This window comes from Ammospiza caudacuta, chromosome 9 (genome assembly GCF_027887145.1).
Source record: "Ammospiza caudacuta isolate bAmmCau1 chromosome 9, bAmmCau1.pri, whole genome shotgun sequence".
Lineage (NCBI taxonomy): Eukaryota > Metazoa > Chordata > Aves > Passeriformes > Passerellidae > Ammospiza > Ammospiza caudacuta.
The window spans coordinates 28856943-28873826 of record NC_080601.1 but is presented as its reverse complement, the minus strand read 5'-3'; the positions used below and the strand labels follow the sequence as shown (position 1 = coordinate 28873826).

General features: G+C 44.2%; 1 protein-coding gene across 1 annotated transcript in view; it reads left to right on the top strand.

Annotated features, from left to right (window-relative positions):
* XPNPEP1 (X-prolyl aminopeptidase 1) overlaps window positions 1-16113 on the top strand; it is a 29150-nt gene extending 13037 nt beyond the window's left edge. Inside the window, exons 8-20 of the mRNA XM_058810313.1 lie at window positions 1227-1308; window positions 2232-2442; window positions 5127-5216; window positions 6517-6567; window positions 7673-7731; window positions 8385-8462; window positions 8971-9042; window positions 10649-10709; window positions 11538-11607; window positions 12758-12931; window positions 13773-13849; window positions 14527-14625; window positions 15661-16113. Coding sequence (XP_058666296.1) covers window positions 1227-1308; window positions 2232-2442; window positions 5127-5216; window positions 6517-6567; window positions 7673-7731; window positions 8385-8462; window positions 8971-9042; window positions 10649-10709; window positions 11538-11607; window positions 12758-12931; window positions 13773-13849; window positions 14527-14625; window positions 15661-15789 — 1253 coding nt within the window. The 3' untranslated portion in view covers window positions 15790-16113. The remainder of the gene's footprint in view (window positions 1-1226; window positions 1309-2231; window positions 2443-5126; window positions 5217-6516; window positions 6568-7672; window positions 7732-8384; window positions 8463-8970; window positions 9043-10648; window positions 10710-11537; window positions 11608-12757; window positions 12932-13772; window positions 13850-14526; window positions 14626-15660) is intronic.
* The last annotated feature ends 771 nt before the right edge of the window (window positions 16114-16884 follow it).

Here is a 16884-nt window from a genome sequence, read left to right as displayed (position 1 = left end):
TGAGAGTGGTGAATATGACTCCTCCCTGGGGAGGCCTGCATGAGCAGAGATTGTATGTCTCACCTTTTCAGGCGCATCTCCAATTAAATTAATGATAAATTGGTGCCCTGAGGTGGTTTCAGATTAAATGTCTCCAGCAAAGTGAAGCTTGGTTATGAATCAAGAGTGTTAAGATGAACCAGAGAAGGTCACTAGAGCAGCTCATTTTCGGGTGCCTGGTTGATTTCTTATCCTACAGGGGGAAGGGGAGAAGTTGTTTTAATTTTATCTAATTCAGTTCACTGTGTTAAACTCCAGACAAGTTTCTAGGGACAGAAAAAGAGCCACAAAGGAGATTGTTGCCTTCTTACTGCATTGGGAGTTGGCTGAGCGAGGAAGTTTGTGCCCATGAAGTAAAAAGTTCTTTGTGGCTCTTTCCTGCATTCAAGTGACCTGCTGCTTCCCTGGAGAGAATTAAGCTCTATTTTTACTTTCATGGCAGAATTTGCACAGTTCAATGAATAAAGTGCTGGGTTGTAATTTAGGACATGTTGGTTCTTTTCCCAGCTGTCCTGCTGGCTGGCCTTATTGGCTTGAGTAACTTATTTCAGCTAATTGGATACCCTGGAGTTTTTATTTGACCCTAAAATCTAAAATCAGGATTTTAGAGATGCTGGACATCTACTTCTCCTCTTGACTTTGTCTGGAGTTGTGTGGGACAAAATCTTTCTGAAAAATAGCTAAGACTGTACAGTCTGAATCTGAGATATTGGAGGGGCCCAAATAAGAGGCCTTTTTGAGGTATTGTAGTCTTGCCTATTGTGTTTTCCTCTTACCTCAAATGTCAAAAGGATTGGAATGAAATGACAATTTGTAACCTTGAAGTTTTCTGGTTGTTAAAAAGTGAGCTTTTATTGCATTGCACGGACCAGAAAGGACAGACCCTACCTTTGGTACGTGTCCTTGTCTTTCCTTTTCTGCGCCTGCTTTTTTCCAAGGCAGCCCTCCTTTAGAAGTTAAACACCAGTTTAAACACCCGGGAGTGTTCATGCTGTGGTTCTGGTGCCATCTCCTGGCATAAATTTAGGATTGCCAGAAATGAAGCAGGCTGTGGGATAGCTGCACATCACAGCCTGTACCTGCGATGTCTCATTGCCTGCCTGTGTTTTTGTGAGATTGTTTTTGGCTTTCTCTAATGTTGCAGAAGATGACCCAGGACTGTGATTCTTGGTGTTTTTATTTTTCAGGGCTTTTCAACCTCCGAGGCTCTGATGTCGAGTACAATCCTGTGTTTTTTGCATACACCGTCATAGGAATGAACACAATCAGGTGCTTGTATTCCCTTCCCCAAGACGTGTTTTCTGGGGGAGAGCTGTTCTAGCAAAGTCTTTTCAAAACCACCTATGCTTGGTACTTTAGTGTCCTTTCTGAGCTCTTTTGTCCAACACTCGTTACCCTCCTCCCCTGATCAGAGCTAGAGAGGCAGCCAAGAGCTCTGCTGCACTCCTCAGCACCTTGGCTGGCATGCTGGGTGACCTTGGGCACGATGGCAGAGTCCTCTGTCTGCCACCCTGAGATAATGTGTAGGGCCTTTGGAGCTCTGGGTGAAATGTGCCTGGCCTGGACATTACAAACTTTAGGGAAAAGTCTAATTGCTGAGTCACTTCAAAACTGCAGGGACAGTGCAGGAAAGTTTCAGGGCTTATAATAGAAGGCTTCTTTCCTGTGACTGCCCCATATATTGAGCCTCAGCAAGCACAGTTCCTTTGCAGGGATCTGTAAGCTGCTGCCTAGATCCATCTAAGGTAAAACCTGGCTGGGTGGGTGAGTACAGGCTGTGTGAAGGTTGAGCTGAACTTTTCAACTCAGTGGAAGTGAGAGCAATGTGATACTTAGAACTACAGTAGCTTTTCTCTTTCCAGATGGTGCCCTTAAAAGTTAGAGTGGCTGTTGCTTGCCTCTGTTACTTTCCTGTTTCAAGCACAGTGATGGGATGTAGCCATTTTGACTGTCATACAAATAGAAATTCTGTCAGCTCTTTCCTCTCATTGGGGTGGTACATCCTAATTTCAAGCTGGGATTTAAACTGTGTGAAAGCTGGTAGTTAAAATGACATAGGACAAAGTAGAGTGCATAATTCATGATTTCCTTTCTCCCTAAAATGTTGCCAGAATGGTTTTTCCTTCCCTCCTTTATTCCAGCCACTGTTAGATGTGATCTCACCTATTTGATCTCTCCAATTTGTTTCTCAGGCTCTTCATTGATGGTGACAGGATGATGGACCCAGCTGTGAGAGAGCACTTACAGCTTGACTCCACCCTGGAACCCGAGTTCAAAATCCAGGTGATGCCCTATGGATCCATCCTGTCGGAGCTGCAGGCTGTTGGTGCAGGCCTGTCACCCAAGGAGAAAGTGTGGCTCAGTGACAAAGCCAGCTATGCTCTGACTGAGGCCATTCCCAAGGTCAGTGGCCCTAGCAGGGGAAAATGCTTTTCTCTTCTCTGCTCTTTGTGGTTAGCAAGGGTGTTAATGAGGGCAGCTGGCCTCAGTTTCCCCTCTGCAAAGCCCAGTGCAGGCTGGAGCTCGTGCAGAAGGGTTCCAGCCATGCTGAGGTATCGAGGGGTTGTTAATCCAGGGGTTGCTCCTGCTGGAGCTGCCCTTCCAACTCGCTAAGCCGATTTATCCAAAGAATTGTCAGCTTAAGATAAAACAAGTTCAGTGAGAGAGGGGAGGGAAGAGGCAGCAGGGTGAACTCAGGTCATTCTGCCCATGGGTGGAGCATCAGCCTCATGTGGACGAGCAGCAAGAACTGGTAACTTGCAGAAATTGAAGCAGGAAAGTTGAGCAGGACTTCTGGGAGAGTGCATTTGGCTTTATTGAGTGTCTGAGGGTGGTTGCCCTTATTTAGTTCAGTGCCTTGAGGATATCAGGCAATATGTGATGTCCTTTACTGAAGGCAGGAGGGAGAAGATGACAGTTGTTGTAGCAGGGAATCTTGTGAGGACACAGATAAAACCTGCAGGCACTGGTTGTCCATGCACTTAGTGCATCTGCTGAGGGGCAGTTGTAGCATCAGAATAATTTCTGCACAGCCATACATGCTGTATCTTGCTATCCTTTTGAACTTGCTGCCTGGGACTCCCTCTGTCCACCTAATATTCTAATAGGCATGAAAAATACCTGGGGAAGGAAGGACACAGCAACTGTGGACAAATGAGCTGGTTTCCATGCATCTTGTGTACATCTCTTGTTTGCTAGAGATCACATTCTCTGGAATACCATCCAGTTTACAGTGATGTCTAGTAACTAACAGATACTGTGAGTAAATATACAGGTTTTTGTCCCTGCCCAGGGTTAAATATTCAGACACCATCAGTCTATTTCTAGGCCTCCTAATACAAAATACTGACAACATAGTGTCTATGGAGCATTCAGGATAAATTGTTGTTCTTTTGACTTCAGAGTGGAAAGCTCCTTGCTGTAGTTGCAGTCAGTGGTCTATCCCCAGTTTGGGTAAGCTGCTGTAGTTGATTTATGTAGAGTATCCATATGGAGAAGTACAGAAGGGCTGACCTAGAGAAAGGAATATAATGAGTTGGAGTGACATTATTTACCCTGTGAGTGCTGGAAGTTTTGGCTGGTTCTGAGTCATTACAGTGCTGCATGCCCTGTGTGCAATGGGGAGAGTCCCTGCCACAAGGAGCTCTGTGCAATAGAAAGCAGGCAAGCAGGACTGAAATGTCTTGATTAAAAGCCACTTAGAGAGTCACTGAAAGAGCCAGAGTTTTTCTAGTTCCTCCCTGGCTCTCCACCACTTCAAAGCACTCCAGGCCAGCTGCTCAGCTGGTGTGAAGAACACCAGTGCTGGAAGTCCATCTACTGTCTGTCTCCATCAGAGCCAAATATTGACACTGGCAAAAATCCATTCCATTATTAAACACAGATCTGCAAACCCTTTACAGATTTGTTTACAGCTGCATGTAAATATACTTTTCACAAAAGATTATTAGTACTTACGAGTATCTATAAAGGGCAAGCCAAAATAAGAATCTGACTATTTATTCTGACTGATAAAAGGACTTTTCTGACTTTCTTGTGACTTCTGTAATTTAGTTTCTGCATTATGTAGTGTAGTTGTTTTGCTGTTTTTAAGAATTTGGAAATTGTAAGCCTGTAGGATTTATGTGAATTTAGTCTTTGCAGAGGATCTACTGGGCCTTTCCTTGAATTTGAGGGATATATATTTGTATGCTGATGCATTTAAAGTGGGAAACAACATGTTGCTTGGGCTGTGCTTCAGTAGGTGCTCATCCCATCTCCTGATATGTAATGGGTAGAGCAGAGAACTGGGCAAAAGACTTGGTTCTTCTTCTGATGCCAAGTGTGATGAGTTTTGGGCAAGTCACCTCAGCTGGTGAATTTCTGAAGATGTGCTGAGACCAGCCAAGCATTCCTGCTAATCTAAGGACAGCTGGTGTTTGAGGAAGTGTGCAGTAGTAAGGGATCAGTTACTAGTTGTTAATGCAGGGTCACCCCATCCAAGCACAGGAGAGCTTTGTCTCAAACCACTGATGTAAGCTCCTTTCAGAACTGACAGCGTGTAAAGCTGAGCTTTGCAAAGGCCTTTCATGTTTCCTCAGTTCTTGATGTGTTTGTCAGTGCTGCTGATCACTAACAGTGGTGATGCTCAGTGCTTGGTACCTGGGCTGGGTACCTTTGCTCCCTGCTACTTGAGGGTGGCTGTCAGGTAATTTTAGGTCATTTCCACAGCCTAAGTTCTATCATAGCATCAGGGATTAGTGTTTCTCATTGGCCTCTGGGCCTTTAGTGTCCATCAGCAACAGGAATCTATGGCTCAGGCATTGATATAGATATATGATATTTAGGATATCCAGGACTTCACCCTGCTTCATGACAAGCTGTTGTTTAGTTCTTTGGATTTCCCTGTGGCTGTTCTTCCTTCAGTCAGGGACTGTTTCTCCTCTCTGTTCCCCAGTGCACTAGGCTGACTGTTGGCAACCAGCATCTCACAGTGCTGAAGGTTGAGAGAGGCTGCCAAAGTACAAATTGTGGCCAGGCTGAGTTATAAATCTGTAGGATTATGTAGTCTGACTAATCCACAAGTAATCCCTGTCCTTCTGCTGCAGGCTTACCGATACCTCACCCCATATACCCCCATCTGCATTGCAAAAGCTGTGAAGAATGCAGCAGAAACAGAAGGCATGAGAAGAGCACATGTAAGTGAAGCCTTGAGTGTCTCCTTGCACATGGCAACAGGTTTGCTTTACTTTGAGGGAAAGAAACAACATTTTCCTTTCAGTTTTAATGTTTTGGATAAAAAGCAAATAAGAATTTGGATGGGAGGATAAAAAAGGTCTTCTGTCAGACATCTACTGCTGTTGAAGCAGGTTTTTTGCTTGTTTTGCCTTCCCTTGAAGAACAACATTTGCAATAGTGTGAGGAAACAGCCTTGCTCTGTGGGAAGACTGTGCAGACTTGAGAAATGTTGTTTGCAGTGTGGGCCCTTAAAGGGATGCTGTTTCCCCTTTGCTAGTTCTGTTGTCTTTGTCAGTGGAGTCTTTAAATTGTTATCACTTGAATAAACACAGCCTAAATAACACACAGAAATTCTTCAACACATGGTGCAAAGCTCAGGCCAAGATGCTCAGAAGCAGCCAGTGTCCTCAAAGCACTCTCTTAGTCTTGTCATTATGACACTGGAAATGAGGCTGATTTCCCAGGAAGCTTCATATTTTCAGGCAAGGAATCTGTCTGTGAAACAGGTTCATGGTGGGGCTGAGCTTTTCTCTTGTTTATCTCCTGTTAGTTGTCAAGCAGCACTTTTCACAATAAGAGAAATGTGCCAGTTGAAGCAGGGCTGGCAATTTTGGGCTTGTCCCATATTTTCTGCAGCTTCTTGGGAACCAGTACTTTGTATTTCAATGCTTTTCTCTCCCTGTTAGTTAAAGGAAAGTAAAAATAGTTGTACTGAGAAGAGGCACTTTGTCACCTGCCACCTGGGGACAAAACTGTGCCTCATTCTTGTACACATCTCCTGCTTCTTGCCCCAACATGCTGCAAGCATGCAGAAAAAAAATGGAACAAAAATGGGGGTCATAAGGTAAGAGAGCCAGAAGCTGTGTGACAGAGACTGTGTGGTGGCTGTGTGCCCAAAGGACACATTCCCCTGTCACATCACCAGATGTGTTGTGTGTTTGCCTTCTGTGGTCTGAGATGCAAGATCTTGGCTGCTAAGGGAAAATAGTCTTGAAAGTGATGTGTGGGGTAAAGCCAGACTTCACACAGTAATATATGTCCTAACAATAATTATTAACATTCTTTTAACTCTCCAGGTAAATTTCCAGTGTTCATATTAATTACAAGGTGCAAAACCTGAAAATACCTCTTGGATTATCTCTTAGTTTGTGATTCTGAAACTTACAGGTTGAATGCTTTTGCATCAAAACCTGTTTATACTGAGGCTTGATAAATCTTTCTCCTTCTCAATTGCCTTTTTTTGTGCCTATTTTAACACAGATTAAAGATGCTGTTGCCCTGTGTGAGCTCTTTAACTGGCTGGAAAAAGAGGTATTGTATATCTTTTTTTAACTTGAAGGTTCTGTTGCTGTTTAAAATTATTCATTGGCATAAACTTTTTGTTAGTCTTTATAGTACCTTTACTAAAAGTGGGGAAGCAGTTGGGGGTTTATCTGGTGGTTTGTGTTTTTTTGTGAGGATTTCAAACATGCTTTTGTCCAAGGCTGAATTAATTTTTTTGAAAACATTCTCCCATTCATTTTATGCAGACAAGTGAGAAATTACCTGAGCAGGCTTAGTGTAGTGTTAATGCTGTCTTGTGCTGGTTTGGTAGTGTAAATCATGAAATAATATTCAGCTTCATACAATACTTGGGAGTTATTCTCATGATAATCAGTGTTGTCTGCCAGTATGAACAAATTTGGCATTTATGAATGGGAGATGCAGTGAAAATGGGATAAAAACAAATTATTTTTGTATTCACTGGATTAGAAGTACTCAGTGGATGTGCAGAGTGCCAGGTGTTACACAGCAACTTACTAAGCCATGCCACTGCATGTCTGAGTCTATTGACTTTATTTATGGAGAAGGCTTGATGGCTTCCAGAAGGTGCCTTTTTACATGTCTGAGTACCTCAAGAAGTCATCCTCAGGGGTTCTGAAACCTAGCTCTTGCCTTGCTTTGCTTGTTTTCTAGTCCAGGGGAAGTTGGGTCACAGGTTTGAATTTATGCCTAAATGTAAATTTATGCCTAAAGTAAAATTTAACACACTTTGTTTTTTCTGCCACTGCTTCCATTCCTGATTTAAAAGCATAAAATTTCTTACAGCCTGGGCTGCTAAAGAGAACTATTTAAGCTTAGTGTCACCTGACTGTGAAGGGATGCTGCCTGTGCACATGTCAGTGAAGTTAGTACTGCACTAACTGCCCCCTAGTCAGGGTGCAGCAGTCCTGCTGTGACCATCTCCACCTCCTCCGTCTCAAATGCCCTGCACAGTGTTGCTGGGTTTGTGTTTGTCATTACTGAGGAATGAGGACAGAAAAGCTGGAAAGAAGCCACTTCCAGGGTTTCATAAGGCACAGACAAGACCCACTTTAAGCATACAGGGTTTTCTTTCCTTGTTTGCACTAATCCAGCCCATGTCCTTGTCCACCAGGTCCCAAAGGGAACAGTAACAGAAATAGTTGCTGCAGACAAAGCAGAGGAGTTCCGCAGGTAAGAAATAAATCTTCTCTGAGGAGGTTCTCTGGGTGGCTTTTTTATCCATTGTTTTTATTTTATTCTTTAGAAATTCATCTCACTTGCAGATATATATTACCTGAGGAACTTTACTAATGGATTTATTTGAAAACTTGAAAGAGTTGGGAAGAATTTGGTCTCTTGGGAAATAGAAGTCCCAGCCCTCTGCATCCTGTCCACTCTTTCCTTTTGAGATAGCAGTGAGGAGTACTGCAGGTTAGGACACTTAAATCCAAGGCAGTTGTTTCCTTACCACAGAGAAATGCATATTTCAAAGTCAGATTTCTTCCTCTTCTCATAGAGAAGGAGCACTATTTATTTTGAGAGGTACTCCCATCAGCAGGACCTCTAAAATACCTTGGAGTAAATAAGTAACAAAGTAGAAATTGTTCAGCACATCTTCCTGGGTGATTTGGGTAGAGAATTTTCTTCTTCTAAGGAAAGAGTAGATCTGGAAAACAGATGGCTGGGAGATGAGGGCTTCAAATTGTACATTTCTTCTACCCAAATTTGCTTGTCTAGGTGGCTTTCAAGGCCGAGGGGAAGGCTGAGGTGATGTGAAATTGAGGATGGGGCACTCCTGGTGCCCTAGGTGCTTGGTGTGCTCCTCTCACAATCTTTTCTTTCAGTCAGCAGAAAGACTTTGTTGAATTGAGTTTTGCTACCATATCAAGCACAGGTCCAAATGGAGCCATCATTCACTACAAGTAAGAGAAACACAGCTTCTCCTTTCAATCTTCAGCAAACACAGTTGGAATGAGCTGTCTCACTTCCCCATGGAGTCACAACAGAGTACTCCAGGGAGATGTTGCTTGCTATCTTTCTTTACTCCTTACTAAGTAAAGTTCTTCCCCTGCTGGCAGCATGCATGTATTATGATGCTGATCTCCTCAGGGCCATAGAAAAGGGCTATTTAGGGGCTGGAAATCTGGGAAGGATGAGTATGAAGTGCCACAACTGTTCTGAAATACATCCAGAAACAGATGTTGAGGGTTTTGCTGGAAGCAGCAAAGCTCTGTACTGTAGTGCCATTTGCTGTATACAAATCCTCTCCTCAGTATGATCCCTGGCTCAGCATGTGTGGGATTTCCATCACTGCCACAAGAAATCAGAGCCAACACATCCAAGCTTGTAGTTAATATGGTTTCTGGGCTGCAGACGTGGGCTGGAGACCTTAAAACTGTGGAACAAAACCCTTTGTGTTTAACTGAGCAGGCCAGTTCCTGAGACCAACAGAACGCTGTCGGTGAACGAGATCTACCTCCTGGACTCAGGAGCACAGTACAAGTGAGTGCATGAATGGTGCTCAGCTGCCAGGTGTTCTTTCCCCATGGCCTCTCCAGGGTCAGCTCACATTTGCCTTGGCAAGCAAGGCAGTGTGGAGCTTTGAGTAGACAGATCAGGGCTGCTGACAGGCCTTGCTGGAGTCAGGGACAAGATGTCAAAGCACAGGTCCCATCTGAGTCCCATCCATCCCCTGTGATGGGAGCTGTGCTTTGGCTGGTGGTTTTGGTATTAAGTTGCAGGAACAGGGAGCAGCCCTGAGTGCCCAGGCTTAGCCTTGGGCTGCCTGCTCAGCAGCCTGCACAGCTGGTGAGGCATCTACCCTGCCAGGATCTGCCTGTGGGCAGATTTGACTGATGTTGAGCTCAGGACAAGGTGGGGTGAAGAATCAGGACAGCACTGCCCTGTGGTGCTCTCTGCCTTTTCAGAGAGACTCAGAGTCAGGGTTCCTCATCCCAGTGGCCTCTTGGGTATGTTTTTGGGAGGGCATCATGTCTGAAAACTCGCTCAATGCTGTTTTGACAGTGCCATTCAGTGGCCTCAGTTCCTTTACTGTGGAACTCTTGACTCCATGGAAAATAAAAGAAGTGATGTTTTTAACCAGTGTAAATAGATGAGAAGTGGCTTGTTCTGGAAGATGCAGGACAAGCCTGGCTGCTCCTTTGAGATGGGCTTTGTCTTTAGAGCTGTGCTTTTTTTGTTATGTCACTCAGGAAGAGCTTTGAAAAAGAACCATACAGACATCCTTTGATAAGATTTTTACAAGGAGATCTTTTTTCCTCCCCTCTGATGGCCTAATTAAGGATTTCCTTAGTGCCACTATGAAAAGGAGCCCTTTGGATACAATGTAAGCTGGACATCAATGGCACTTAGCGCAGCATTGTGACAGGGATGCTTTGCTTGTCCCTGCTGAGAAGTTAAACCGTGAGCTCTTTGTGCCCAGGGCCTGTGTGTGCTGGGGAAGAGCACAGGGACAGGAGCAAGTTTCAAAGGGAACTCGTTATTTCAAGAACCACTGTGTTTTTGACAGCAGGCTCAAAATGCTATTTGCAGAAGGAACTTAGAGCCAGTTTCTGATGTGTTAGATTAACCCCTGTCCAAATGCAGGATGATTTGCAGAAATCTTAGCACAAGACATCCTGAAGATGAAAGGGATACTATCCCCCCTTACACTTCCCTTTTCTGAGCTGGTGGCTGTCATTTTTGCACAACTATGTGTTTTAAAGCTGTTGGTGAACTGTCTTCCATACAAATAGGCTGAATTTGGCCTGTTCTCAGTGGACAGGTACCTGTTGCTAAACCTCAAATTAGCATCGTTTTTATGAGCAGTTTAGATTCTAATTTGGGAAGAGCTTTGGGATACTTGTGATTGAAAGATAACAGTGGGAATTGTAAATCATCATTGCTACATCTGGGGCATTGTGTTCAGGAATTTTGGAGATTAGGAGCAGTTACATCATCAGCCTTGTGTAGCACAGAGCAGATGAGTTTATCCATTTATGAGCTTGGTTGGTTTGCTGCAGTGTGACTGGTTTTCCTGTGCATTCTCACTTTGATCTTTCTTTTCCCCCCATCCCTTTGGTTCCTGCATCTTTGTTTGCTTCTGAAGAGATGGTACAACAGATGTGACCAGGACAATGCATTTTGGCACACCATCAGCCTATGAAAAGGTAAGTTGGGATCACAGTGTGGTTTGTGATCAGACCCTTATTATTAGAGATGCTTAAATTAATAATGTGCTCTATTGCTATGCTAAGTTGTCTATGGAGTTACCATTTATTTACCAGTGTGTGGCAGCATTTGGATAAGGACTGAAAAGGAGACTGTCATACTTCAGACTTCCAAAACAGAAACTCTTTTACAGAATTGACACCTTTCTATCTTAAAATGCAGAGCTCTCATCTGCAAAATAACTTGTTTCCTCTAATAAATAAGACAATCAGCAGATTGGTTTGTCCAATAAGGGAGCCAGAGGAGTCTGATTTAGTGCAAAGCTCAGTGTCTGATGCAAGGCTCCAGTCAGATTGTGCCTAGTGTATCATATAAAAAATCAGTCTCAGACTTACCTGAAAAGGTCTGTGTTGGAAAGTGAGCAGTGTAATTTTGTTTATTTTAAATTGCTTCTTTAACTTTTTATTAACTAAAACTAATTTCATTATTATAGTTCACTTGGTGACAAAAATAAGCTGTAGGATATGCCCAGGAATTAAAAGTACAGCCACAAAGAGAATCAGTCATGTAGATCAGGGGAATGTTGCTGCTAAACCTGCACTCTGAGTTTGTGATAGTCTCTCTGTAATTACTGGAGAGGGATCTTCAGAGTGATGTAAACTCCTTCTGCTCATGGTTTGCTTTGGCATTACCAGCCACACAAGGGCATGAGCAAGTTTTTCCATATCCTTTGCAGCTGGCTACAAGATGCATCTTCTCTTTCCTTTCTTGGGGAATACAAAGCTTTTCCTTTCCCTCTTTACTTACGGCACACATTTCTTTGACAGGAATGCTTCACATATGTCCTGAAGGGACATATAGCTGTGAGTGCTGCCATCTTCCCAAATGGAACCAAAGGTGGGTTGGTGAGTCGGAGTGTTTTGACCTCTGAAGAACCATTAAGTGGTCTGAGAACAGCATTATGATTGACAGGTCTAGGCAGATCAGGCAGTTGATATAACTGTTTCCATCACAAGACTGTGGATTCTGGATTACTGATGCCTTCTGTCTCAGCATCAACCAGTGCTGAAAATTCTGAGGCAGGCAGTCTGAAGGATTTTGTGAGTGCTCTGTTTCTAGGGTGATAGTGACTTTCATCACTCAGTGGTGCTCTAACACATCTGCTTGGAGGTTGTCTTTATTCTTTACTAATGGCTCTATCAAAGTGAGAGGTCACTCTTCAGCTTCACAAGGACTGGCTAATTCTCTTCCAATTACTGTGGAATCTCTTGTATCAGTGGGAAAACACATGGGAATATGACACACAAAGGAGTTGTTATTTTGTGCAGGAAAAGTAGTGACATATCATCCACCCCTGGATGATATTTTCTCCCTGGTCACACCTTATACAAAACCAGCTCTTTTTAGAGATTTCTTCAAGTTTGCATTCTTGGGTAGGCAAGGTAAAAGCAGCTGCACAGTTCTATGAAAAACCCAAACTGAAATTGAAAAGGGTATCTGAACTTGCATGCATGGGCTTGGTGTTCACATGCAGGCAACAGAAATTCTGTGCCCTGTGGTTGAAACTGTGTGAAATGAGTGGCCTTCCAGGAAAAAAGCCTGGCTGATTAGTCTGCCAAACACAATTGGCAGGTCTCCTATTTTCAGTTCAATAAGTGCAGCTCCTTTTAGGACAGGTACTGAATTCTCTGTGGGACTTTTAACCATTAGATTCTTTCCTGAAAATGTCAGTAGAACAAGCAGCAGTGCAATGTTTCTGTTACAAGCATCTCTTGAAGACCTGTGTAATGGAAGAGAGAAGGGCTTTTCAGCTGAGAAAGGGATTGAGTGTCAGAATTGCCAAATCTGCCCTGTAACTTCTAGCCATCCAATGACTTGCTTTCTTTGTGGGTGATGTGGCTTTTTGAGGGGATGTTGGTAGGGTTTTTTTGTTTGGGGCTTTTTTTTTTTTTTTTGCATGTTTTCCAGGTTTGAACCTTCAGAATGATTCTCAGTGTCTCTGAGGGAGCCTGACTTGATTGAATTCTTTCTCCTTGTCTGTCTGCAGGTCACCTTCTAGACTCCTTTGCCCGCTCTGCCTTGTGGGACTGTGGCCTGGATTACCTGCACGGGACAGGACATGGAGTTGGCTCTTTCCTAAACGTGCACGAGGGTCCTTGTGGCATTAGCTACAAAACCTTTGCAGATGAGCCCCTGGAGGCTGGCATGATTGTCTCTGATGGTATTTAGCACTGGTGATTCTCTCTGGTCACTGGGGAGGGACCAAGCTCTTCAAGATGCAGAGGGAATAAATGTGACTGATGTGAAGGAAAGGCTGGATCAAAAGCTCTGGGCCTGCCTCCTCAGCTTGCTGGTTTAGTTGTCATTTAAGCTCTCTAGGTAAAGACCCTCACATCAGCTTTTCACCTTCCATGAAGCACCTTTGCCATGGCGTGCTGCAGGACTGCTTCCTGCCCTCTGCAGCACAGCCTCAGAAGAGCTGTGCTGACCAGCTGGCTCTGGCATACTCTGGAAGAACTGGCTGCAGTACAAGGTGGACACCAAGCTTTCAGGAGCTAATGCTGTCTTTGCTATGGGCTATTTGAGGCAGCTGTTAAATCTTTGCATGCCTTATTCTTCCAGTAGTAAATTAACAGCCTGATGGGGTTTGCTGAGAGACTTACATCCCTTCAGGGCTGCAAAGTCCTCTCAGCAAGTCAGGGAAACAGTCTCTAAAAGAGTGTTTTGAGGAAGGGGTTACCTGCTCACGAAGATATTAATATTTTCAGAGTTTCTGGTATTTGAACACAAGTATTCTGTGCTCTCTTGAATTCCAAGGAGATTCTGAAGCTTGAGGACTGTCTGTCTTGTTTCTTCTCTCTTTGAGAACTTCTGCTGTCACCTTGCTCGGGGCTTCTGTGCAGATTTAGCAGCATCAGAAATTTGCCTCTGTGGTTGCCTGATGTCAAGATTGCTTAGTGACTTCAGTGGACTAGAGACATAGAGGGGAAGTTTGGCCATAGGGAATGAGTACTTGCAGAGTGCAGCAATGTGGCTTAGTTAATTACTGTCTGTTTCTGCAGAGCCTGGCTATTATGAAGATGGGTCCTTTGGGATCCGAATAGAAAACGTTGTCCTCGTCATCCCTGCTGAAACCAAGGTGAATGACCTGCTCACAATGCACCTTTCTCCATGACTTGCTGCTTATAAAACTTAAAGTACTGGAACTTGATGTGGGGCTATGCTGCAGACAGTTAAATCCTACTCAAGATTCCTGGTCTCCAAACCCCTTATTGATGAACACTGGTTCTAAGTCTCCCCTCATAATGGGAGCACAAAAGGCAGTTTTGCTTCTGCATAGTTTCCATGGGTTGAAATGTGTGTGTGAGAGTTGTTTTAAATTGTCTTCTGTCAGCGTGTTGAAGCAACTTTATTAATTGGAGTTATTGCTGTAGAACTGGTTGATCTCATGTTGGGATTTTCCTCTGTGGTAGGGAGCTGACAGTGGCAGCAGAAACAAAACTACAGGCAGATTTTGACATTATAGTTGCCAGTCTGGCTGGGTTATGCTTTTAGAAATACCAGACTGAAAATGATCATGTAGTCATCAAGCTGAAGTCCTGTACAATTTTCACCTTTAGAAAGGAACCATTAAAAGAAGTAACTAAGGTTTATATCAAGATTCTTTGCTTGAGCTGTAAGAAAAATGCTGTAAGTTGCTACCCTCTCATCTGAATGTTACCTTGGTTATTCTGTAGTGATGACATAACCAAGGAGTAAGTGTGATCAGGGTGGAGCTGTTTCTAAAATTGTACAATCTCTGTCTCTCTGCTGCAGTACAATTTCAAAAACAGAGGCAGCCTGACCTTTGAACCCTTAACCCTGGTTCCAATCCAGACAAAAATGATTGATGTTAATTTGCTGACAGAAAAGGAGGTAAGTAAAACAGGTTTGCATTGCCTTCTTTGCCCTAGAACCAGCTTATTTTGTTCTGTTTGCTAGAACCACTGGCCATTGTTCCATTTCATAGATCCAGAGACAAATCCTGAGCACTCTGACTTATTTTTAAGCTTGTCCCACTTTGAAGTGAGGGAGTAAACTAAACCAGCTTTTCAGACATCCTTCCAATCTACATTATATGGTGAAGACATTGAGGATTCCACCGATTATGTTGTTTTGGTAGTTCCCTTAATATGATACTTGCTGCTATCATCTCTTTTCCTACTCCTGCCTTGATTTGCTTCTGGCAAATGTCTGTCTTACCATGCTGTCTCCCCAAGGACAACATGATGACTGTCCTGTCTCATTGTGTGCATCTGCTTGTGACCAGTCCCATTCAGGCACACCCCACTGCTGAGTACACATGAACTCTGAGCAGCCTTCTCTGATACCTGCTCAGCAGCATTTATTTCCTGAACAGCTTCATGCTCTTTCTTTTAAGTCTCCCACTACCCTCTCCATGGCATATTTCATCCTGTTTTTCTACTGTACTCCTTATTTTACCTCAGCACATCCTCCTTTTTGGAATGATAACCCTGTTTTGCATTTCCATTTGCTGAATAGGGCTGTGAAGGGTACCAAGATCTGCCCTAGGGTTACCTGTTCAGATCAATAGGGCAGCTTGTGCCTCAGGAGTGCATTGTCCAGTCACAATTTTGCAAAGCTTTTTATTAAGCTGTGCCAAGGTAGCTATTCAGACTTGCTGGAGGCAGTGATTTGCAGAGACTTTACTTGTCAGCTGAACTGACCCTTGGCTCCTCTGAAAACCCAGGACGAATTCCTTCAGTTCCTACCCACATCAAATGTACAAGTCCCTTCCACATAACAAGAGACCTGTCTCTTCAGGACAGGATTCCAGCTCAGACCTAAGGAGCACAAGGGCCTACAAATGTTTTTGGCTGTACATATCGTGTAAGGTCATGAACTCTCCTGTGTGTTCATGCTGAGTGTGCTGCCCCTCCCTTTCTGCAGCGTCACTGGGTGAACGAGTACCACCAGCAGTGCAGGGACGTGGTGGGAGCAGAGCTGGAGAGGCAAGGCCGGCACGAGGCTCTGCGCTGGCTGCTCCGCGAGACGGAGCCTCTGGCCGCGCTGCAGTAGCACCAGCGCTGCTGTGCACGGCACCGGGACAGCTCCACGGTCACCTGCGTCTTCCTGGAGCTCGGCACCGCTGGGAGGACGTTCTTCAGTGAGCATTTGGAAATCAGGAAGGGATTTTGTGTAGTGTTCCTTGCCCCACAGCACGTGTGGGCAATGTGGGGCTGAGGAGGGTAACTGTCTGAATAAGTGTTTTGGGGGGAGGGGTTGAGCATAGAAAACAAACAATAAATAAGCACGTTGCCTTTGAAACAGAGGTCTTATTTCAATAATGGTTCTAAGAGGCAATACTGGAATATTTTATACTGTCTGGTTTTTCACTGTGAAAACTCAGTATTTTTGCATACTTGGATTCCAGTTGCTATGATGTTACCCACACAGCAGGACTGATTACTGAATAAAAGATTCCAATCCACTGTTTGCTCCATCTGTCTTCTCTTGCCGTCAGTGATGTGTTGGGTTTGGCAGCTTGAAGAAGGACAGGAACCTCATCTTTCCACCCTTATGTGTGCATCTAACTCAGACAGGGAACAAATATGTTTAGGACTGCCTGGTGCCTGGTGCTGGGCAGAGGTTATGGAGAGAGTTGGCAGGAGCAGTCAGTTCTGATTTGTGGCATGTCCTGGAAGGATATGGAGACACTCAGAGGTTTGTGTGTGCAGAGTGCCTGGGCCAGTACTTGTGTCTATTGTTATGTCTTACTGAGTGCTTGTATAGCCCGTGGCGGTGCAGGATGCGTGGGCAGTATCATGGAATTGCAGCTCTTCCTGGACACAAAGCAATTAGTAAGTTAAAATAAATAAATGTGCCCACAATGGACAAAGGACGAGCTCCGCGGTCGGGCCTGCGCTGCCGGCCGGGCGCAGCGACACCTGGTGGCCGAGCGGGGCAGTGCGGGCTGAGCGGTTTTACAGGGATTGCCGCGTTCGCTGCAAGTGTTCGATCAAAACTCCAGTTTTGATCAGTATCAGATAGAAAAGGCTCCTTTTCGGGAACAGCAAAACGAATTCCTGATCTTTCAAAGGAATTTTCTGAGCAAATGTAAATGTTTGTGTACATAGTTTTCTTTCCCTCTTCCTCCTGCCCCCAGCTGTTTTT